At 34.3% G+C, this 24,326-nt stretch overlaps 1 protein-coding gene across 1 annotated transcript in view; it reads left to right on the top strand.

The window, feature by feature from the left end:
- The window catches only part of FMN1 (formin 1), an 89,036-nt gene extending 67,851 nt beyond the window's left edge, over window positions 1-21,185 (top strand). The window contains exons 13-17 of the mRNA XM_083348128.1: window positions 47-139; window positions 11,195-11,246; window positions 12,224-12,373; window positions 18,841-18,925; window positions 20,109-21,185. Coding sequence (XP_083204254.1) covers window positions 47-139; window positions 11,195-11,246; window positions 12,224-12,373; window positions 18,841-18,925; window positions 20,109-20,153 — 425 coding nt within the window. The 3' untranslated portion in view covers window positions 20,154-21,185. The remainder of the gene's footprint in view (window positions 1-46; window positions 140-11,194; window positions 11,247-12,223; window positions 12,374-18,840; window positions 18,926-20,108) is intronic.
- The last annotated feature ends 3,141 nt before the right edge of the window (window positions 21,186-24,326 follow it).

Genomic DNA, 24,326 nt, shown 5'->3' with positions numbered 1-24,326 from the left:
AAGAGGTTTTGTGTTTTGTTGTTTAACACTGAGTTTATTCTTGTAGGTTGTGAAAAACAAATGAAAGTTGTTTTCAGAGAATCATCTGAAGAACACCTTCAGCCCTTTAAGGATAAGTTTGAAGAATTTTTCTCTAAAGGTACATTCTTTCCGATCTGTTTGTTTAAGCACATTCCAGTTCTTGATATAATTCAATGCAAGTCTGCTCTTAATTATTGGTTGAGATTTATGCAGACTGCGGTTCACATTTCTTTATAAAGGTGAAAAAAATTCAGCTGGTATCAGAAGTTATATCACTTAACTTAGCTTATCTTCACATGGTGATGGGGCATTCTAAACATAATTCTTCAACTTTAGTCAATTTACAGTAGATTCCATATCCTCTTTACCATTCCCTGTCTTCAAATCCTTTGTGATATAGGGTTTATATTTTCTCTTCTGGGAACCATTCTACTTTCACTTTTGTTTCTTTCACTTTTTGAGTGGGTCTATTGTCACTGCATCATAGCCTTAGATAATGATTTACTTTATATGCTAGTGACAACATAACAGTATTAATATATTGAAACAGTAATTTATTGATGGGTATCATATTTATATTCTTAGATAATGCTAAATATATTTACACAGTAGGTCTCACTGCCTTCACTAAGATTTACAGTATCTCTAAAATAATGTACAATACAATTGTAACCCAGCAACTATACCACTATACCAACACAGACTTTATTTCTCTACTAATGTTTCTTTACTTAACATTAAGAAAACTAAGATCATGGCATCCGGCCCTCTCAATTCCTGGCAAATAGATGGGGAAGAAATGGAGGTAGTGACAGATTTTATTTTCCTGGGCTCCAAGATCACCACAGATGGGCACTGTAGCCAAGAATTTAAAAGACACTTGCTCCTTGGGAGGAAAGCCATGGCAAATCTAGATAGCACACTAAAAAGCAGAGATATCACCCTGTCAACAAAAGTGCGTATAGTCAAGGCTATGGTCTTCCCAGTTCCAATGTTATGGCAGTGAAAGTTGGACCATAAGAAAGGCTGAGCGCCAAAGAATTGAGGCCTTTGAACTATGGTGCTGGAGAAGACTCCTGCGAGTCCCTTGGACTGCAAAGCAGTCAAACCGGTCAGTCCTAGAGGAGATCAACCCTGACTGCTCTTTAGAAGACCAGATCCTGAAGCTAAAACTCAAATACTTTGGCCCCCTAATGAGAAGGAAGGACTCACTGGAGAAGAGCCTAATGCTGGGAAAGATTGAGGGCAACAGAAGAAGGGGATGACAGAGAGTGAGGTGGCTGGATGGAGTCACTGAAGCAGTGGGCATGAGCTTAAATGGATTCCAGAAGATGGTAGAGGACAGGAAGGCCTGGGGGAACATTGTCCATAGGGTCGCGATGGGTCAGACACGACTTTGCAGCTAACAACAATATTTCTTTTTAAAAAAGTGTAATACATGAATTAAGCAACCCTAAACCCTAACCCTCATAAACTCAGCAGGGTTCCAGCAATAATAGGTTTCTCACTGCAGAGGGGATCTGTTGATCAACCTAGGGGAAAATCTAGAAGCCACTTGTGTTGGCAGGAGAAAATGTCTGTTGTTGTTTTTTTTCCTTTTCACATGAATTGTCCTTTCAAATAGAATATGGGACCCATATTAGGCCATATTTTCATTGCTTTTTTATTTTCCCCAGAAAGATTCTTCTGCATGCTTTATAATCCCTTATTTGGTCTTTGGAGGAAGTCCCAATTTTTGTTTATTTCTATCCTCAAAGTTCATTTCTGTTGCTTATCATTCCACTGAATGGATAGGCATAACTACCTTAACCTGTATCTAAAACTTGATCTCTATATAACCATCTGTCTTTCTCTTACTTCTGGTGTGTGTGTGTGTGTGTGTGTGTGAGAGAGAGAGAGAGAGAGAGAGAGAGAGAGAGAGAAGTAGAGAGAGAGAGCACATTTCATTTTTAAAAAAAATGTTTGGTTGGTTAGATTGCAGGGCTTCAGGAATAGGTGAAAATTAAACCAGAAGTATGATATTTATCTGGTGCATATAAATACAATGCAAAATGGTTAGTTAAAAATCAGTGGTTGACCAACTGTATTTATCAAGAGTGATTTATGTGTAGTTAATCTCTATAGACTGTACTTTTTTACAGGGGTGTCACTCTTTTCAGCAGATTCCCTGGTAATTGTAGAAAAAGTTTTACAGTACAATCCTGGAACTATCTCCTTTGAAAAGCAGTGCAATTTCATTCTAAAAATGCATGCTTAGGGTTATACCATTATATAATTATGCTATGCATAATTACATGCTTTTGCATGCTTAGCTTGCCAATATACATAACTCTTGGTAATTTTCTTCATTCAACTTAGAATTCTGTAAATACTATCATTCTGCTTTTCATATTTCTTGATTAACCATGACAATATCGTCGTAGATATTATTGGATACTAAATTGCAGAATGGAAAAATAGACAAATTTTTAATTTAATAATTTTCCATTGAGTGGGATTCAAGCCACTTATTTTTCCCCTCTTACTACTCCCCAAATATAGTTTTTGATTTGCAATTAATCAAGATATACAAGCAAAATTGCTTTTCAGTAGCAATAATAATGATGATTGCAGAGGAGAAAGTGAAAACAGCACATTTCAACCAACCCTTCTCTCCATTCCAACATAAAAATATTACATATTATGTTGTAACTTTCTTAGGGCAACTCACAGATCATCAAGCTCAATGCAAACTTTTGAAAATCATCAACAAAATAGCAATGTCACCAGATAATGTTCTTTAAAAATATAATAGCAAAATTGCACTTTTATCAACTTTCTAATTTTGTAAATGATGGGAAAGCACTGCTTTTCTTTTTAAGCACTGTTATGTCCTATAAGAGGGTTTGTATTCTTCATTTTACTGAAGATCTATTTTTCAGTCTCTTGGTACACTAAGACCTCTGTTGTACATAATATTCAATATCACCTCCATGTAAAAAGAACTTTAAGTGATTTGTTACAGAAAAGGCAGAAGATGCTACCATATCAAGGGCAGCTGTTTTTATGTTTAAAGGAACAGTCTTGGGAAGAAACTCCTGGATGACTGTCAAGCAATGCACGATATGCTAAATTACTATTTCAGTTAGTAAATATTTTTCATTAGTGATAAAAACAAAATAAAATAGTCATTTGGAATATTGGGAATATGCTTCAGAGTGCATTATTTTTTATCTATGATCTATTTTTTTAGGGAGACAGTGAGTAGTTTAAAAAACATAATTTCCATGTTTTTAAAATTCCAGGAATAACCAAACATTTATATTGTGTTCATGATTTTCATTGCTCCATACACAGGCATTTTTCTCTTTCTTTCCTTACCCATGAATTACAACAGCTGCAGGCAACTGGAAAAATATTAGAATTGCCAGAGATAGAACAAATATAGATGTTTCCTTTTTTTCAAGCAGTTGTTATTGAAAGCAAAAGCTCACAAAATCAATACAAATAATAGAATAAATAATGTAATCTATATAAAATATATACTTAAGTAACAGAAATGCAGTAAGTTGGATGTTCCACTTTAAAATAGCAGACTGTACCTTCTGTTTGCTTTGAAATTAGCACATAATTTTCTTCAAGTAAATTTAGAATTACTTTGGGGAGTAGAAATGATTCCAATCCACATCGGAATTGTTTGTGATAATGTATAGAATTCTAAAAGGGACGCGGTGGCTCAGTGGGTTAGGACGCTGAGCTTGTCGATCAGAAGGTCGGCAGTTTGGCGGGTCGAATCTCGAGTGCCGCGTAACAGAGTGAGTGCCTGTTACTCGTCCCAGCTTCTCCCAACCTAGCAGTTCGAAAGCATGTAAAAATGCAAGTAGAAAAATAGGGACCACTACGGTGGGAAGGTAACAGCGTTCCGTGCGCCTTTGGCGTCTAGTCATGCCGGCCACATGACCACGGAGACGTCCTCGGACAAGCGCTGGCTCTTCGGCTTTGAAACGGAGATGAGCACCGGCCCCTAGAGTCGGAAACGACTAGCATGCATGTGCGGGGGAACCTTTACCTTTACCTTTATAGAATTCTACTCCAAATGAATAGGCTTTATTGAATTTTCTTAAAGTAAAGATAATTTTAACATATACTGCTCAAAAAAATAAAGGGAACACAAGATAAGACATCCTACTATTAAATACAGTACATTGTGTTGTTTAAGTGTTCCCTTTATTTTTTTGAGCAGTATATTTTTATGCAGATTCATTTCCATGGTTCTCCTTAAGGGTTGGAAAGTATATAGAAAACCAACCCTTATAATACTGTTTGATGAGCTAGGATAGACTATTTATTGTAATTATCCACAGAAAGACTACTCAATAAGCTTCCTTGCTGAAAACTATTTATTCGTGGAGCTAAATTTTCTTGTTCATGAATGAAAATTGGTTGCTGGCCAGTTGGGACTTCAGATTCAAACTCTTTACATTTACGGAAATTTCCATCTATAGTTTTTAGTATTATAGTATATTAGAAAATATAGTTAACACATAAGTATATTGATGACAATTTAGTGGTTTAGAAGCAAAAAAGCCTAAAATGAAATAGGAACAGGCAACAAAGGTGCTTTCTTTGGCAGTGAAAAATACATTATATTACTTATATTTCTTAATTATGTAATTCATTAATTATGAGTTTAGAAGGTTATCGAACTCCAAAAGACAACATACAACATTAAATAAAAGTAAATGCAGTAAAAGGCACAGATTATATACTTCTGGAGAAGACTATTCCTCAAACAGATGTAATTCTTTAAAAGGATGAGACCCATCCCAACCTAAAGTTTGGGAGAAAGACAATCGATCAATAAGAATAGAGCTGGAAGGGACCTTGGAAGTCTTCTAGTCCATTTCAGACAAGTGACTGTCCAATCTCTTCTTTAAAACCTCCAGTGAAGAAGCACCTACAACTTCTGAAGGCAAGCTGTTCCACTGGTTAATTGTCCTCACTGTTAGGAAGTTTCTCCTTAGTTCCAGGTTGCTTCTCTCCTTGATTAATTTCCATTCATTCTTTCTTGTCCTGCATTCTGGTAAATAAGTTGATCCCCTCCTCTTTGTGGCAACCTTTCAAATACTGGAATACTGCTATCTTTTCTCTAGACTAGCCAAATCCAAATCCTGCAACCATACTTCATATGTTTTACTCTCCAGGCCTTTAATCATCTTAATTGCTGTTCTTTGCACTTTTTCCAAAGTCTCAACATCTTTTTTTAATGTGGTGACCAAAACTGGATGTAGTATTCCAGGTGTGGCCTTGCTAAGGCTTTATAAAGCAGTACAAATGTTTCCCATGATTTTGATTCTATGCCTCTATTTATACAACCAAGGATTGTATTAGCTTTTTTGGTGACTGCCGCACACTGCTGGCTCATGTTTAAGCAATTGTCCACTAGGACTCCAACGTCCCTCTCACAGTTATTGTTTTTGAGTCAGGTTTCACCTAATCTGTACTTGTGCCTTTGGTTTTTCCTGCCTAAGTGTAAAACCTTGCTTTTCTCCATGTGAAATTTCATGTTGTTGGACAGGCCCATTGATCAAGTCTGTCAAAACCTTTTTGGATCCTGAGCTTGTCTTCTGTGGTGTTTGCTGTTCCTGCCAGCTTAGTGTCATCTGCAAATTTGCTGAGTTCCCTTTCTATTCCTTCATATAAGTTATTTATGAAGATATTGGGTCTAAGACAGAACCCTGTGGCACCACACTGCTTACTTTGCTCCATGTAGTACCATTAAGGATGACTTGTTGAGTATAGTTTTTCAGACAGTTACAAATCCATCTGATCGTGATGCTGTCTAGCCCACATTTTTCTAGCTTACCAAGAAGTAGTTTATGGTCTACTTTGTCAAATGCCTTGCTGAAATCTAAGTATACTATACCTACAGCATTTCACTGGACTACTAATTTAGTCACTTTGTCAAAGAATGAAGTAAGATTAGTTGGCATAATCTGTTTTTAACAAACCCATGCTAGCTTTTAATTATAACTTTATTTGTTTCTAGATGTTTGTAGATCTGTTTTTTTATTATCTTTTCCAGTATCTTCCCAGGTATTGATGTTAGGCTGATTGGTCTGTACTGTAGTTTCCTGGGTCTATTTTTTTCACCTTTTTTGAAGATGGGCACTACATCATCTCTTTTCCAATCTCAGGTAATTGTCCGGTGTTCTAGGATTTTTGAAAGATATGGTACAATGGTTCTAGATAACATCTGCCAGCTCCTTCAGAACTCTAGGATGTAAACCATCAGGTCCTGGTAATTTATATTTGTCAAGATCAGATAGGTGTTCTCTAACCATTTTCTTGCTTATTTTAATTTTTATTTCTAGTCTGTCTTTTACAGTTAGGTTTTTGGTAGGTTGGGCTATAGTTTCTTTTTGCATGAAGACTGATGCAAAGAATGAGTTAAGCAGATATGCTTTCTCTCTATTGCCTATTATTTCCTTGCCATTTTCTCTCTTAAGTGGACCTACTGTTTCCTTGACTTTTTTCCTGTTATTTATATGTTGAAACAAACTTTTTTTTATTATCTTTGACTTTTGTTGCACGTCTTTGTTCATTCTGAGCCTTAGCTTTCCTGACTTCATTTTTGCAGATTCAGCCTATATGCTGGTATTCTCTTTCCATTTTTTGAATTTGTCCTTATTGTCTTTCAGCTTATCAGAGAGATCTTTGTGCAACCGTGCTGGTTGCTTCTTGGATTTCTTGTTTTTCTTTTTCAGTGATATTGTTCTGGACTGAGCTTTTATTACCATATTTTTCAGAGTTCCCTATGCTTCTTGAGTTGTTTTCCAGGATTTTCATCCATGGAATTTTTCTTAGGTTCTCTCTGAGTTTATCAAAATCAACTCTTTTAAGGTTTAAGAAACTGGCTGTATTATGTTCTATTGCTTGTGTTTGGATTACATTGAATTCCAATATGACATGTTCACTCTCACCCAAAGTTCTGGCAATTTCAACTCCCTCTATCACTTCTCTATTAGTAAGAATTAAATCTAGTAAAGCTTTTTCTGTAGTTCCCTCCTCTACCTTTTGGATCACAAAGTTGTCAGCTAGGTTGGTTAAGAATCTGTTTGGTATTCCTCTTGCAAGTTTCAGAGATGTTTTGCATATACATATGATTAAACAAATTAGCAACATAAATGAAAAATTGTAAACACAGAATCAAAAAAGTATTAAAAGGGCAAAGTTAAACCAACCTTTCCCATTCTGACTCCCTTCAGATGTATTGGTTCAACAAGTAGAATTTTCCATCAACCTGGAGAAGATTGAAGTATAATGTAACTAAATCTAATTAATTGTTTTTAATTTCATTTATTTGACTGCTCTATTCAAACCAACTCAGGGCAGTGATTCCAACCAACTCTGAGTAATGTCCATCTCAGCTTCAGATTATTTAGTCTCCATAATTACTAAGTTGGGGAGTTTTCCTCATATGAGAATGGGTTTTATACAGATTTATCATATTGGGATGAAGAAGTACCTATCTTTTCAGTGAAATTGTATTATTTACCATCCTTGTTTATGAAAACATTTATTGTTTTGATATTTATATAGAGAGACTAACCAATAGGAGAAACATTTGTCCATAGTCTACTTTGGTATACGGATAAGAATTTAAAGTTTGACAATCTTACTGAACCAACACCTACTACAATACTTTTCTAACACTGAACTATACATAGATGCTGTTCTTTTTCTTTCATTTTTAAAATACCGTATTAAATTAAAAAAAAATTTAAAAAAATACTTTTGCCATATTATTATATTTTAGTTCCTATTATTTTTTTTGTGCGAAGAAACAGATGTGTGTTCCATATAAAATGCACATATATTTCTTCTTATGCCTCCAATGTCTATCACAAATTCTCCAATTCCGATGCTCATTCTGATTTAAAAGACTATATGGCAGAATAATTCATTATAGACAGGTAATAAAAGAATAATGAAATGAGATGAAGCAATTCACAGTGTGAAAAAAGTCTACACAAATCCATAGAAAATTAATTTCAATTTTGGCATTTTCCTGCTGTGCCTTTAAAATGAACCCATGCTCCCGACCACCAGAAATGTTTATTTGTAAAAGGAAAATGTCATAATGAAGGAAGAGAATTCTTTAATCCGTTCTCCATTCCAGCACTCTAGAAAACTTACCTTAAGTGTGAGAGGCTACTGCACATATTATATTCCTAAAGCTTTACTTGATTGTATGAAATCAATCTTTACTAAGTTCAGTTTATAAAATATAACCTCAACTCCATAAATCATTCTAAGCATCCCTCAGGAGGAAATAATGCTGCGTTTTGTTTTGTTTTTTCTAAAAAGAACTCAAATAACCACATCCATAAGCTTTTTTAAAAGTTGGGTTCATGTACAGTTATTAATTTTTGCAACTCTATTACCCAATATACTTATTTGCTCGGTATTTGTGACAGTTTCCTGTTTTACAAATGACCTGTTTCCTATTCTTATTAACCATAATTCATCATACTTCTGAGCATACTAAGTCCACCCCACCCCTTCCCCCATAAAAAATCCTTCATTTTTATAAGTATAGTCTGTCTGGTTTATTTTTTCAAAAGCTGAACAGATTGGTTTCATACATATTCTGTTTAAAAGGGATTAAAACCAATTTTCCAGTTTCTTAAATTGTTTGCCTGTATTTAGCAATCTCAGAAAGATTAGTCTTTCTGTTTTCTTTGGAATAAAGAAAATGAAAAATATTCTTTTTTATTGTGTTAAACAATACTATGTTTTAAAAGTTACCATGTTTAACCACATTTGGGGTATAATGATTGATTAATAATGTGTATGCAGGAGAATCATATTTTAAAAATTCATTTTTGCAGTTGTTTCCCAGAAAAATACTGAGTTTTGAGACATATACTATGATTGGTCTCAATTTATTTTGGTATTATATTTCAAAAGAGGATATGAACTGAAACACATTTTAAAATATGTTCCATTTCTTGAGTATATAAAAAACAAACTTTGAAAATCTTTTTCTGTTGATATACAAACATATCCAAGAAAAATGAATTATATAATATCTGACTTAGCTGGCTTTATTGCTATAATTGCCTAATAAACTTACCTTCAACACAATTTTGACAAATTTATAGGCAACATTATCCATTTTTAAACAGAACATAATTTCTTGGTTTCCTTGTATTACCTCTGATAATAAACAATTGGATTTGTTCTATGGGTGGAATGTATAAATATAATCAGTATTTTGGGGTTATTTTTAAATGTTATTTGAACTTTCATGCATCATGTAATTGAAAACTGTCAAGATATTTTCCAAAATATCTCAAGTGTAAGAACAAGTAACACTTTACGATTTGCAAACCCATTTATAAAAATATTTATACATAACTTGAAAACAGTTTACTTCCATAAGTTTGTTAAATAGACCAAACTAATCTGGGTTGAAAACAGATTTTAACTAAACTGGCCATGGAGAATGGCAACCCACTTTTTTGTCTTCCAGTTGTTCAAGGTGTATGTAAAATTCCTAATCTGATGGCACTGAGATGTTTCTCCAGAGAGATACTGGAGATGGCAAGCCTGAATCCTAATATAATAGGCTGCTACAATGACCTTGAAGATCAGAAGGAAGACCTGCAACTAAGCAACATTCAGATAAGAGAAATCTGAATCCAAAGCAGAAATGAAATTTGAGAAAATGTCTCAGATTAAACTCCACCCCCTTTATCTTTATAGATAAAGACAGGGAGGGAGAAACATAAATCACCATAAAAGAGAAGAATAAAAGCAGTTTTGGTCTTCATAATTTTGGTTTCCAAGTCTGGTCTACCTCAAAGGGCTAACATCTAATCAGAATAAACAGGGATTGCACTGGAAAAGGAGAAATGTGGTGAACAATCTTGTAATTCTGACCCTACATAAAGCAACTTTGTATTTAAGCCAATCTCATTTATACATTATCAAACTTAATTTTGTTTATTCATTTATTAAGGATATTTATTTGGCTATCCTTCTACCAAAGAAATACTGAATGGCATACAAAATTGAAAACAAAACCAGTCACAATCCATTTTATGTTTACTAAGAGTTCCTTGAGCCTGATTTTATCAATTTCCATATATTAGAATCCATTTGAAGCTATTGGAAATAGGGTGAATACATAAGTGTACAGAGCATCATTTTTATTATGGTTTAGATAATTGTAGCTATTACAGTTGGATTAAAAATTGACTCTATTTCTTACCTGTAAACTACCACTGGTTCACACAGCTAAGCTTTATGGAATTTGTCATCCGTATAGATTTCCAGATTTAGTCTATAGTAACCTTGGAGACACAGGAAGGGTTGTCATATATATGGTTCATATATTTTGTGAAATTCAGCTATGTAGCACTATCAATATCATCTCTGGCCACCTGGTAGAAAATGTTTCATTATAATTCCACAAAAAAATTCCCAGGATATATCTGTATGTTGGAATTAGAATGGATAAGAGACCATAGTTTCCGAGTTACTTACACTTCTAGACAGAAGTGTAAGTAATCTTTCTTGTCAGGATCTGAAATATCTTTGTATGATAACTTTGGTCCTGAGCATCTAAATATTTTTCCTTTAGAATTTCTTGGTGCTCTCTGAGCTTGGTTGTTTACAACCTGAGCTACAAACCCTGAGGTACAGAAATTCTGGGATACAGCTACAAATACAGGCAAATATATCTCTTTTGTTGGATATGTCCTTCATGGATTAAAAAAGCGATTAACTGGAGAACATATGGAATCTATTAGCTACAAGGAGACCAAAATCATTGTGAATTGTGTATACCTTCACTGTAAATAAAGCATCTTTGTAACACAATAAAAATAAGTGCTTTAATGTTGGTCTGTACAGCATCTCCTCACAAGTAGTTCCTTCATCATCATAAGAATAGCATATATTTTTTTCTAAAAGTGTTTTAGCCAATTACACCAGCCTCTGTATTTATGGAATATTTTTAAGCCAATTAGTCAGTGTTCTTCCCTACAATGTTTACAAGGATGACATAATTTCTTAATTCATAATCCATATGTTAATATTCCAAATATTCATTTTTCTATGAGCAGTGTGAAATTATAACACACACGTTCAGATTTCTAAAATTATTTTAAAATGCTTTTTGCAGCTGTAGAAGAACACAAGGCAGAGGAAATTCTCCTGGACAATGCACAAAAGTGGTAAGCTCTCTAGTGTTCTTAACTCTGTGGATTATAAATTCAGAAATATCTTTAAATACTATTAGGATTGGGATTCTTTCTTCAAATGCATATTACTCTTTCCAGCATTTTCATACAGTTAGAACTTGTGTGGGGAGATTAAATTATAGGTGAAAATATATACAGTGCACAGAGAAATCCAACAGGACTGAATTTAAGTGAAAGATGTGTTTTCCTGTAACAGCTTTCTTTTCATATGAAAGAAAGGTTGCTTGGTTAAAAACATGGGAAGTATTCTGTCACTTCTTTGAAGAAAACAGAAGTCAGGGAACAATACTATATGCTAAGCTTACTATAGGTCCAAAAGATCATTTAAGAATATTTTAGTCTTCTTTCAGGTCAAAAACCCAAAACCTTGCAAAATGTCCATTGAAGCTTTACATATGCATAGTTTCACCAGCCACATCCTTCTTCAGTATAAGAAACTTAATTCTAGATCTCAGTGCCCGCAATTTAAGTCTTAAATTGTCCTTAAGCAATATACCCTTGATAAGTTCACCTCATCTTTATCCCTGTTGTTCCATCTTGCTTGGAGACACAAACGAAGAAGCAGAAGCTACATGGGAGGTAAAAATAGTCCTAGGGATATTCACCACAAGATTGTGACTTCCAGTAGTCTGGAACAAATAATGTATTTTCAGTATATTAATACCTGCAAACCTTCAGTTAGGGAGAGGTTGCCATGACTTTGAATTAATAGTCTATTAGGGAGAGATTTATTGGGGAATGTACAATGGTACAATTCAGTGCCATTTCTCTAAACAACTTTTTAAAATGTGATTCGTTCTCAGATCTTACCTACCATTTTGCTTTTTTTTGTTTTTTCTGTTTCTTTTGGGGAGGGAATTTCTAGTCAGTAATCTATGCTAGCAAACTTGCCATTGAATTTCCCCAGTGAGTTTACATTTATCCATTTTTTCCCCTTGTACATCCTCCAGCTTTGAAGAAATGGTGAGGTACTATGGAATAAAGCCAAAATCTGGTGACAAGGAGACCACGCCAAATTATGTTTTCATGGTTTGGTATGAGTTCTGCAGTGACTTTAAGACTACTTGGAAACGGGAGAACAAAAACATTTCCAAAGAAAGGTAAGGTTCCAATAAAGCCATTAATATTATTTTAGAAGTCTGGGGAGCTGTTCATTTTCAAACTCAACAAATTATACTCCTGTATTCCTCAGGCTTCACTGTTTTCTTTAAGATCAAATGGACCTCAAGGAAAGATTATTCCCTCAGGGTGCCTAGGGAAATTGACCAAAGGGATGTTGTCCCCACAAAAAGATAAACACATATAATCTGATAAATTACACTTTCTTAACCCCTTCCAGTTGGTAGCTAGTAAAATGAAAAAGGAACTGTGCTAATTTGGAACAGATTGCTTTTCTTTGCATTTTCATGTTGGACAACTTTAAGTGAGGCAATATTGGTGTTGCAGACAGCACTAACAAATAAAAGTGAATATGTCCACGCTTGCATCAAAGGGAAACCTATGGGATTCAGACCACATTTAGCACAGTGTCAAAATCCTATACTGAATTTATAGGATTATTTCTTGGCATCTTGCTGTGTAGCTCAAATTCCATGCCATGCCATGTCCCATCATTTCCTGATTTTATTAGTTTTTAGTTAACACCCTTTTGTGTTAAGGTTTGAACTGTTTGAAAGTTTAAAGAGAAAAAAGAAAGAAAGATTGGGATGATTATTTAATAATTTCATCACTGTAGTATATTCTTTTGTATTGTAACAAGTTTGCATTAAAAATATAACACATTTTAAATGACATATTATAATATTGTTTCCCAGTCCAGTGGTCTTGCTACATTTCATTTTACTTCCCCCTCCTATTGAATTCACTTATATGATTCTCACTTCTTATACAGCCAAATTAATCCCATACTCATTCATCAGAAAACAGGCTGGGATTGATTTGAAAGTTTGCAGAAATGGAACGCTCCCTCTTCCTGAACCCAGCCTAATGATGATTGGGCATGCTTAGTAATCATGGAATGGTTCTAGGGAAGGGAAATGAAATAAATATTCTAGAAGAAGACATGGCTAGAAACCTATACTCCTGGACCACTCCACATTATATTATTTTGGAGTTGGTTCCATTTGTCTAGAATGCAACTTTCTAGTATAGCCTTCCTTCCTTCCTTCCTTCCTTCCTTCCTTCCTTCCTTCCTTCCTTCCTTCCTTCCTTCCTTCCTTCCTTCCTTTTATTTTAAAGTATGTTCTATGGAACCCCATGGGTTTTGCAAGAATTGGTTGTGGTTCTGTGAGAGACTAATACACACATTAAAAAGTTCCTTTAACTCAGCCAGTTTTCTATCATTTGAACTTTGACACTTGATCAGGGGTAATGGGATTTTTTTTAAAAAAAAAAAGTGGTGTTGCCAGAAAAAAACTAAAGACCTCTGTTATATGTCACGCTTCCTAATTGTAATCAACTTTTGAAGCATACAGGTAGCAAAATATCTGAGCAAATAGACTAATGAGTAACATAATTCAAATTAGTAATAAAGTAAAAGGAAACTATAAAATGATAATGTTCTGTTCAGTTCTAACATTCTTGAATATTTATTTTGGTATATTTGTTGCCAAACCCAACAGATTCTATTGTTAAATTGACACCAGCTTCTATTTTAATACAGGAAATGAAAAGCAAAATATTATGGGATTATGTGCCACAGAAATGCAAAGTAGGGAATATAGTAGCTTGCTGGGAATGAACACAAATTTTTCAGGCAAGCATCTCCTTCCTCATATGACATTTAGTGAAAAGCTGGATGAAGGCTAACAATTATTCTAAACATTTAAGGCATGTGTGTATGTGTGTTGTGTGTTCCTTATATTAAACAAGCAAAGACTACATTACTATTCTTGAGCCTAAATGAATAACTTGCCACATAGTAGTTGGCATTCAACATAATAACAATGTTAATTGTCCAACACTAGAAGCATAAATTTGCTTAAACGAGCTATTTTAAATTAGATGCAGATGTGGATAATTCAGTAAATTACTTTACTTTTTATACAAAGAGATGTGCAAACATTGTGGGTCATTGGTGTCTTTCATCACAAGCAGCAATCTTAAGCAGCAGTCACTTTTTTTCTGCTCAGAAAGAAAATGTCAGGGAAGGGAAAGTCCTCTTAGACTTGATATTAGACATAATATAGAAGCTATTTCCATTTTGCCTGTGAAACGGCATACAAAGATTTCATCATTATCACCAGCAGTCACATGAAGTCAGGAAAAACAACCAAATTCTCACCAGGCCTTCCTTTCAAGTAAATGATAATTGATTCTTTAAAAGGTTACTAATATAAACAGTGTGGTTCAGTTGGATTAATTAGGAATTAATTAAGAAATTCCATCTGTATTGTTCTCCTCTTTACAGCAAGTGTTTCACAATCTGAGCAAGTTTAAGTTGGGTGAACTTCAACTCCAGAATCATGACTTCTGGAAGTTGATGTCCACATGTCTTAAAGTTGTTGTGGTTGAGAAGCAGCGAGATGTAGAATTTAAAGATCAAAGTCGTGAGCACATTTTGTATCTTTCCATCTTTCAACAAAATTGTCCCAGTCTGCACCTTCTTTCAACCTCACGTGATTTCACAGTTTGACCACTGCAGCAAATGTCCAGAGTTTGAATATACATTTATATAAATATGAAGCTTTAAATAATTGCCGATATTTAGAATATGAATACTTAGATGACATTAGTATGCAGCTAATGTTTTATCTTTTGCACTTGTGGGGAAATGCTAGGAAGGAAAAAAATATACAGAAGAAGAAAAAATGAGTTCAGTGTGAAGGTTTTCTATTCTTTGTGAATTTTTTTAAGATAGGTAAATATTCAAGTTTCCATCTGCCCAAGTGGAGAAAAATGTCTTACACCCCTCTCCCATGCTCTAGAGAAAAATGATCCAGCATACTAAAGAGAGGTAGGGGCTATCAGAAAAGAGGCAGTAGCATTATGTTTAAAAAAACATAATTCTTTTTCACCAAGCCTTCTGTCATGGGCAAAATTGTTCCATAGACAAAACATTGCTTAGAAACAATTCATATTCCATTCATATTACCCTATGGATATCAAAGAAAATTCTAAAATATCATATTCCAACAGGTGATTTCATTCCTGAAGTGTAAATGTCCATTCCTCCATACGTCACCTGTAACAATCTAGTCCAATGTTTCTCAAACTTGGAAACTTTAAAATGGATGGATGGTGGTCTGCTGGAGAATTCTGGGAACTGAAGTCCATCCCATCTTAAATTGTCAGGTTGAAAAACACTAAACTAGGTTATTCTGCAAACCTGGTTTGGAATTGATGGTATAAAATATGTTGTTAGTTACAAAATTGAGTTATTTTGTTATACTTAACGTTGTTCCCAATAAATTTATTCCCATGGTGACAAAGCATGTTTTGATGTTATGCATGAACTCAGCCTAAAATAATATTTATGTATATGTATTTTCAAAAGTAATTGTGCACTTACTCACACACTGAAAATCATTTGAAGCAAGCATTAAGTATGCAGTAATAAATGCCAAATAAAACTTAACTATTTCTGTATTGATTGAACAATATAAAAAACTGTTAACAAAGGATATTATACTATAGAATAGAATAGAATAACAGAGTTGGAAGGGACCTTGGAGGTCTTCTAGTTTAACCCCCTGTTCAGGCAGGAAACCCTATACCATTTAAGACAAATGGTTGTCCAATCTCTTCTTAAAAACTTCCAGTGTTGGAGCATTCACACCTTCTGGAGGCAGGTTGTTCCACTGATCAATTGTTCTAACAGTCAGGAAATTTCTCCTTAGTTCTAGGTTGCTTCTCTCTTCAATTTGTTGTGCAGGATCTGAGGTGTTGCTTGGTAAAGAAATACAGGAAACCAGAAGTTGCCTTTTTAAGCTTTACATTTTTATTCAGCTGAACAAAGATGGGCTCCTCCAAAAGAGAGAAGCCCCGAATGACAGGAAATTCCAATATTTATACTTGTTGGTTACATAAGCAATTCACCCAGCAAAGCTGACACACATAAGATAAAGACTTCACAAAGAAAGGCTGGCACACCATAGATAAGAAAGGAGAAAGCAGAAATAGCTAAATATGTTCCTTTTGGGTGTTTCTCTAAAGATACTGCATGTACTTGGGTGACCTGGGACATTGGGTGTTTTCCTTGCTAACCTTCCATGACTCTGCATCCATGACTCTGCAAGTACCCAAAGATAGCAGGGCCATCTGCACATATTCACAATGTATGCCTTCTATGCTTTCCCCTGATTCCAGATCAACATAATCCCCCCTTACATACTTTGAGCAGTGCATAGAAGTATGATCATCAAACTGGTTAGTTTCCATCCATTGCTTCTTGTCCTGCCTTCAGGTGCTTTGGAAAATATCTTGACTCTCTCTTCTTTGTGGCAGCCCCTGAGATATTGGAACACTGTTATCATGTCACCTCTCGTCCTTCTCTTCATTAAACTAGACAGACCCAATTCCAGCAACCATTCCTTATATGTTTCAGCCTCCAGTCCCCTGATCATATTTGTTGCTCTTCTCTGCACTCTTTCTAGTTATTGATCTCTTCTTCCATTCAGTCATGTCTGACTCTCGAAAACTGCCTGGGCAAATCCTTGCAGTTTTCTTGGTTAGATTTTTTCCCCAGAAGTTATGCCATTGCCTCTTTCCTAGGGCTAGGAGAAGGTGATTGGCCCAAGGTCACTCGCCCAGCTTCATACCCAAGGTGAGATTATAACTCTCAGTCTCCTGTTTTCTAGCCTGATGGCTTAACCTCTACACAAAACTGGCTCTCAATTATAGTTGGAATCTTTCAATATCCCAAATTCTGTTAATCATAAGGAATCAATATCCCAAATTCTGTTAATCATAAGGAATTTAATATGTTTTGAGAATGTCTTATGGCAGCAGCTGGTTATAGAAGGTCCATCCTGCTGGCTTTGATACCAAATCAGTCTTTTGGTATCAAATCACTTCATGCCTTAATTCCCATCCTTTTCTCCCTTGATCCTTTGAATGAAAAGGAGGCCATGGGGTTAAGTAAGCAGCCTATTTTCATCCTTAGCCCTGATACAACACTTATGTATTCTTGAAAAGGTGAAACTTTTATACTAGCAAATAGCAAAAATATATTTTAAAGCTAGTTAAGATTGTTAACACATGAACAATTTATTTAATGTGTGCAATTACAAAAAATATATGTACTTTTATAATGATCTTGAATTGGCTAGTAAGTGTGAATGACTATGTATGTGTTTGTTATTTGACCTACTATAAAAACATTTAGATTTAAAAATATGCTTTTCCCCAAAGTTGACTAATAGGAAAATTAACAATTTGGGCTGAAAGTTTTAGTGTTCAATTTTTTATAGAAATTTGTTTGCTTGTTTGTTTTACCATAGAAAATTCTAGTCTTATTTCCATTATTTTCTAGGATATGGGAACCATTAAGGAGACAATTCTGTACTTTTTTGAATTAGTGTCTAATTGGCACTGCAGTTCTTGTTTCCATATTCCACAGTAGCTGAAATTTTTGAAATAATCTGCTGGGCCACTGACAGTGTTTTGTAATAGATCAGAATTTTTATGGGGTTACTTTAAATGTCACTTAGAAATGGACAACTGATACTATTTAGCTAGCCAAGATTATTTAAGGTTCTGTTCCACTAACCAGCAATAACATGGTAATCCAACTAACTGTATTGTATATTATAGTCCTAGCTGATTCAACCAAAATAGTTATTAAAGAAGCTTAGGTTTTGTTGCTGAATTCCATGGATGAAATTTTCTTTATACTCAGCTCTGTTCAACAAGACATTCCAGTGTTCGATAAAAATTATAGTTTGATCTCTCAGTGAGCTGGTAGTAGCAATATATAGCAATTTTTTTTTTTGTGGTGTGGACCACTTGGTACTGACACACCATCAAAATGGTCATTAGAGATCAAGAACAATCCATGAATTAAGAGCAAGAGAGCCAATGTATAAAAATTTAATACATGTCTTCAGTACTAACTGAGATGTTAAAATGTAATGTCTGGCATTTCACAGGATTTACACCTTGATGTCATTACTGATTGGAGTTAGTACTGCATCATAATGACCCTAATGAAGGTCATACTGGCCTGATAAGTGCTTTCTTGCAAGAGAAGAACTATGGTTCAGTAACAGAACACATGCTTTGCAATGAAACACCCTAAATCCATTTCACAGTATTTTCAGGTTGGATTGGAGAAGCTCTGGGGGACTGTTCCCAATCAGTGCTAATATGAGTAAGGAGTTGGATCAATGATTATCTCAGTAAAAGACATTTTGTTAGGAAAACTCTCACTGGTGCTGAATGTAGGTTAGGTCTTATACCAGCTCTAAAAATTTAGATAATAATTTTTCCAAATTTGCCAGATAAGAGAATTGGTGTAGATTTTATGTGTTTGCTTTATAAAGTATAGCTATTTAGGAAAACAACTTTTATGTGGTGAACATTTATCATTTTTAAAGCTCTAATAATACTTGCCTATATTTTGTTTTAGACTTCAAGTGGCTCAGCAATCAGTGAGCAAATTAACTTCAGAAAAGAAAGTGGAAACTAGGAAAATCAATCCAACTGCCAGTCTGGTATGTTATGTTCATATTGTGATTCTGGTTTTTTTTAATATAGCTGGAAGTTTTAGTTAAAAGCAAGTATGTATTTTCAATTTTAGGATAGGTATCCTAAAGGCTTTTTCCTGCAATGACATTATGACCTGGAGCCAATTTACAAAATCACTGTGGATCTTAACTCAACATCCTTTCCTGCTGCATTCTATAAATTAAATAATCCCAGACATTGTTTTTGCTTTTCAAGAGTCCATTTCTAAAATATGAATGTGACACTATAGACAGAAAAGATAGTTAATAGCACATTCCTGTAAGACTCTCTCTAAATTTGTCATTTTAACCTATTTAAGAACAAGTTCTAGGTTGCTGGATTTTGTCCAGTATTGACTGCTCCTTTTTTATGAAGACAGATGGAAAATTCTTTTGCTTCATGTAGATGCTTAATACAGGTACCAGCTAGCTAGAGGGAATTAAGTCCAATTTATTTTATTGAGTAACATGTAGAAGCTTTGTTACATATAAAGATTTGGCTATTTATTTGAGGGACAGTCTGATGTCGAGCAGGTATATGAAATCAAAAGAGAGTTTGCTGTTAATTAATTTGGTAGAAATTATCCAAAATAGTGTATGATAATGTATGGCTATCAAGGTTGTATTGGGTTTGGTCTACAGTTACATTATCATGCAGTTTGCCACATGGACTGGGTAAAATACTTATTTTTGAAGGAAAGGGAATGGAAAAACCCCAACAAGTACGGTAGTTGGCTTCAAATCATGCTGTTAGTCTTTCTTTTTTCTTTACTTCTACCACTTTTAACTGTCGGTGTTTTTTTCACATTTGTAATGTTTACAGACAACAACAGGCTTTTTGACATATACTTAAAACCATATCCTTCCCTGTCTTAGTGTGGCACTTCAGGACGGGGAAGCTTATGTCTACTCTGGTTTCAGATTGTTCCATTCTTTTGGCCTAAACCAGGGGTAGGCAACCTTGGCTCTTTTATGACTCGTGGACTTCAACTCCCAGAATTCCTGAGCCAGCATAGCTGGCTCAGGAATTCTGGGAGTTGAAGTCCGCGAGTCATAAAAGAGCCAAGGTTGCCAACCCCTGGCCTAAACCATATACTTCCTGCAGTTTGAAAAAAAGATGGAAAAGCTAAACCAAAGAATGATAATAAACTCCTTTTCTCTTAAACAACAGAAAGAAAGACTACGTCAGAAAGAAGCTGGTGTGACTCCCAACTGAAAGAAGGTCCCAGAACAAAAAGAAAATAATGACAGTGTGACCTGGGTGATGTTACTCGTAGCCCCTTCCCTTCGGGAGCACCTTATTTTAGATGAAGTTCTGTTCTGCTTTTTTCTTCCGACAATCCGCCAAAGACTTTTCAATCCCTTGGTTTATACAAGCAAGGGAATGCTAAGGAGTTTGTTTACATGGGAATTAGGAAGGGTTCCCCAGTAACTGTTTCTTATGTGGTTGAAGCTGAATGGTTTTCTTAAAAGCGAAGAACGTCTCTATGCAAAGTGCACTAGTATGGAAGAGAGAAAATCTGGATTTTAGGCAGGGAAATAAATAGCTTTATATCATCTGCAACAGATGTAGGGGATGGTTAATATAAGTTTATTGAAGATTTGCTGAATTGGTGTCTGCTTAAAATTATTTGTATGGCATTCAAACGGTTAAGTTTATCTTCTATATTTTATTATAATTATTTTTATAAGAAGCTCAGTCTATGAATAGGAATAGAAATACTGTTTTTGCACATATGGAGACAGAACTAATATCAAAATGTATGCTGCACTTGTATTGACTAATATTTCGAGTTTTGTTGCTGTTTTAATGATAGAATGGTAAAATGAAGAACTTGCATATCTAGATGAGGTCCAGATAGCAGTCTTCAACCATACATTATTTATAATCATTTAATTGGATGCTGTACAAAAACTGTCTCCATTATTTATAATTAATCTAAACCAAAGTCTATATTCTTTAACAGTTAACATTTTGATATAACCAATGTTTAGATATTTCTACATAATTCTGTGAGTATGTATGTGTCTGGAACAGAGTGTGCACACTTATGTACAAATACATTTTCTACTTACATTATATGTATATATATAGTGTTTGTTAAGTATTTAGAATACCTTGCTAGGCCCCAAACACGGGGCAAATCTTATTTACTGTTTCAGCCTAACCCAAGGCCATCCACAGGCAGTAGTCACAACAGTGACAGCTCATATTTGTGTAAATTAGCAATCCATATGTGTGTGTGTGTGTGTGTGTGTGTGTGTGTAATTTTTTTTGATTGCTAACAAAGAATTAAAGGGAGGCTGATAATTATCTTACAACCATTTTTCACACTTAAGACCATTGTACATCCCTGTGTCACATGATCATAATCCAGACATTTGGCAACTGACTCATATTTATGACAACTGCAGGTGTCATGTGATCTCCCTTTGCGACCTTCTGACCAGCAGTCAATGGGGAAGCCAGATTCACTTAACAACTGTGTTACTATCTTAACAACTGGAGTGAATCACTTAACAACTGTGGCAAGAAAGGTCATAAAATTGAGCTCACTTAATGACTCTCTTGCTTAGCAACAGAAATTTGGGGCTCAATTGCAGTTTTAAGCCGAGGACTACTTGCTCCTTCCGTATATGATTTTTGAAAACACCAGAAGGCAGCTCTTAGCAAGATTAAATAAAGCAGTTGGCCAATGCTACAATAATCCAATTAGTAATTCACAGAACAACACTGTTTGTGAAAGATATGCTTCATAATGAAAAGGTAATTAAATAGTTCTCCTAGAATCCCAGAAGCCACACCCTTCTGAGATTCAACTGATGAGAACAAATAAGTTTGAAATGCATATCAGTTAGCAATCCAAAATATATATATATATATATACCACTGCCTAGATTAAGAAGAAAGACAGCATTGATCTCCCATTTTTCATGCTGTAACAACTTGTATGAAGGGCAGCTTAGAATTAAAATTATAATTGAAATGAATAAATAATAAAATTAAAATGTAATTCATGTCCTATATCAGAAGCTAAATGGTCGCTAAGCAAACCACATGACAGAGAAAGAGATTGCAAAGATTGCAAAGGGTTGCTGTGACCTTATTTAGGTAAAATTTTGTTGTGCAGCAATGCCAGCATTACTCTCGCACCGGCATGTGTTGTTGTCCATTACAAACATTTGGGCATAAGTCCCCATATTAGTCAGAAAATGATGTTTTTTTAATTTATTACTAATGACTTATTTATAGGCTGCCACTAAACAAGGTAGCCACTAAAGATGGAGCAGCTATAATAATAATTCAATAAAAATTGCTGAATACTAAGAAGTAATGAAGCATAGGCCAAAGTTGTTGACTCAATGGCTGAAGAAAATGTAGACTTAGAAGTTGGTAATTTTTATTTTACTTATTTATTTATTAAAGTTGTATGCCACCCGTCTCACCGGTAAGGCGACTCTGAGTGGCTATAATCATGGTTTTATGGCTAGAGATAGCATCAAAAATATTTCCCCTTTTTGTCTCAAAGAAAGACGTGCCACTGAATTTGAGTGGCATGGTTTTCCAGCTCTTTTACTATAGGGAGCTGTAGAAAGGCTGTTGGTATGTCATCCTCATAGCATCTGTTCAGGTCTAGTTGTTCCCACTTGCTCCCAGCCATTCCTTTTTTCAGGAATGTTTTGCCTGATCAGAAGCACAAAGAAGCATTTTTTTTGTTCCTTTATCTTTTAAAGATAAAAAGAAAGTCCATTGGTCTTGGACTTTGATGAAGCCACAGAGTGTGTGGTGGATTACAAAAAAAATGTAAAAGAAAAAGAACATTGCCTGCATGATAAATAAAGACCTGGAAAATGAATGCATGGTTATTCAATATACCTTCTTAAAAGTAATTAACTAATTGTAAAGAAAAAAAATCAAATATGCAATATGTAACTTCCTTTTTATCTTTGCACAATTAAAGAAAAGGGCTCTAAAGTGTATATGTTATGATTGCCATTGAAATATGACATTTGTAGAATAGATAGTTAAACAGTTCCTTAGGGGAACTATTGTAGATGTTGGTAGTGAACAGTGAAATTTTATTTTCCTCTTAGAACAGAAACATGATGTATTTTTCTCTGTCATGAACGGAAACAAATAAACTGAGAAAAACAAAATGGGTTCTGTAATAAAGATTTTTAGTTTTGTGAAAGTTCACTAAATTATCAAGTAGTTCTGCACACAATGTAATAAATTCCACACTTTCCAAATTATTTTATTTGCCACGTACAATGCCAAATTTTTTGCTTCTAAGACTTGTCAATGTTCATAAGTTAACAAAATGCTTCTGAGTCTATCGGTTGTAAATTTTCAACTCACAATCCTAAAATTCCAAATTCAGAAGTGGGTAACATTTGCTTTGTTACAGGAGCTTAAAAAAACATAAGCAATAAAAATCAAAAACAATAAAAGCAAAAACATAATTTATGCTGAGAGGGGAGAGAAAGAGAGAAACATAATGATTAATTAAATTTTATTTAGTATAATTTAGTGCCATTACTCTTCACTGTGCAAATATATGGCAGTTGGCCATTTTCAGTTAAAAAAATTAACATAACAAAAAGAACATCAAACTCTACCTGTTTGTATTTGGCAACTAATAGATGAAATCCCACATAATGTTATTTTGCAATATTTTAGAAAGAATCAGTTTATTTTGCAAACTGAAAGACATGTTATCATAATCTGCATTATACAAAAGTCAATACAGAAGAACAAAAGTAAGGTTCATTCATATAAAAGAAATGATGTTATATTCACTTTCCATGTTTCACCCAAGTTGTTGGAATGGAAAAAATAAGAGTAAAGATATATTTTGTAGTAAAGGAATATCCTTATCCAAAAAATCTATGTCTTTTATCTAAACTAGTGAACATTTGGATCATATCATCAATTGAATCTAATATCTACCCATGCTATTTGGGTCTATTATTCTACTAATGTATAGGTGAAATACTTTGTCCTGGTTGGCTTGGATTGCTATGATATACTTTACAGAATCTCAGTTTATAGCTGGATGAATGATATTGCAGTACTATATGTTTATAGACTTTGGAAACGGTATATAAGAAACTATATGAGATACAAATCAGCTGTTCAGTAAATATAGACGTATAAATATACTGAAAATTGGGGAGTATAGTAAAATCAAAAACCAATCATAAAGTATAGTTTTGATTTATTTTAAACTTTTACTAAGTATTTTAAATGTTAAAGACATTGTGGAAATAATGTGTTGATGAATGTACTTATTTTTTAATAATAACTTGATTCTCGATTTAATCTTCCTGCCAAAGGTGTCCCTACTGGAAAGTAGATTACTGTCCCCATTTTACTAACCAACCTATT

This window comes from Vipera ursinii (genome assembly GCF_947247035.1).
Source record: "Vipera ursinii genome assembly, chromosome: 1".
NCBI lineage: Eukaryota > Metazoa > Chordata > Lepidosauria > Squamata > Viperidae > Vipera > Vipera ursinii.
Note: the sequence above shows the minus strand (reverse complement) of the source record. Positions and strands in the feature narration are given on the sequence as shown.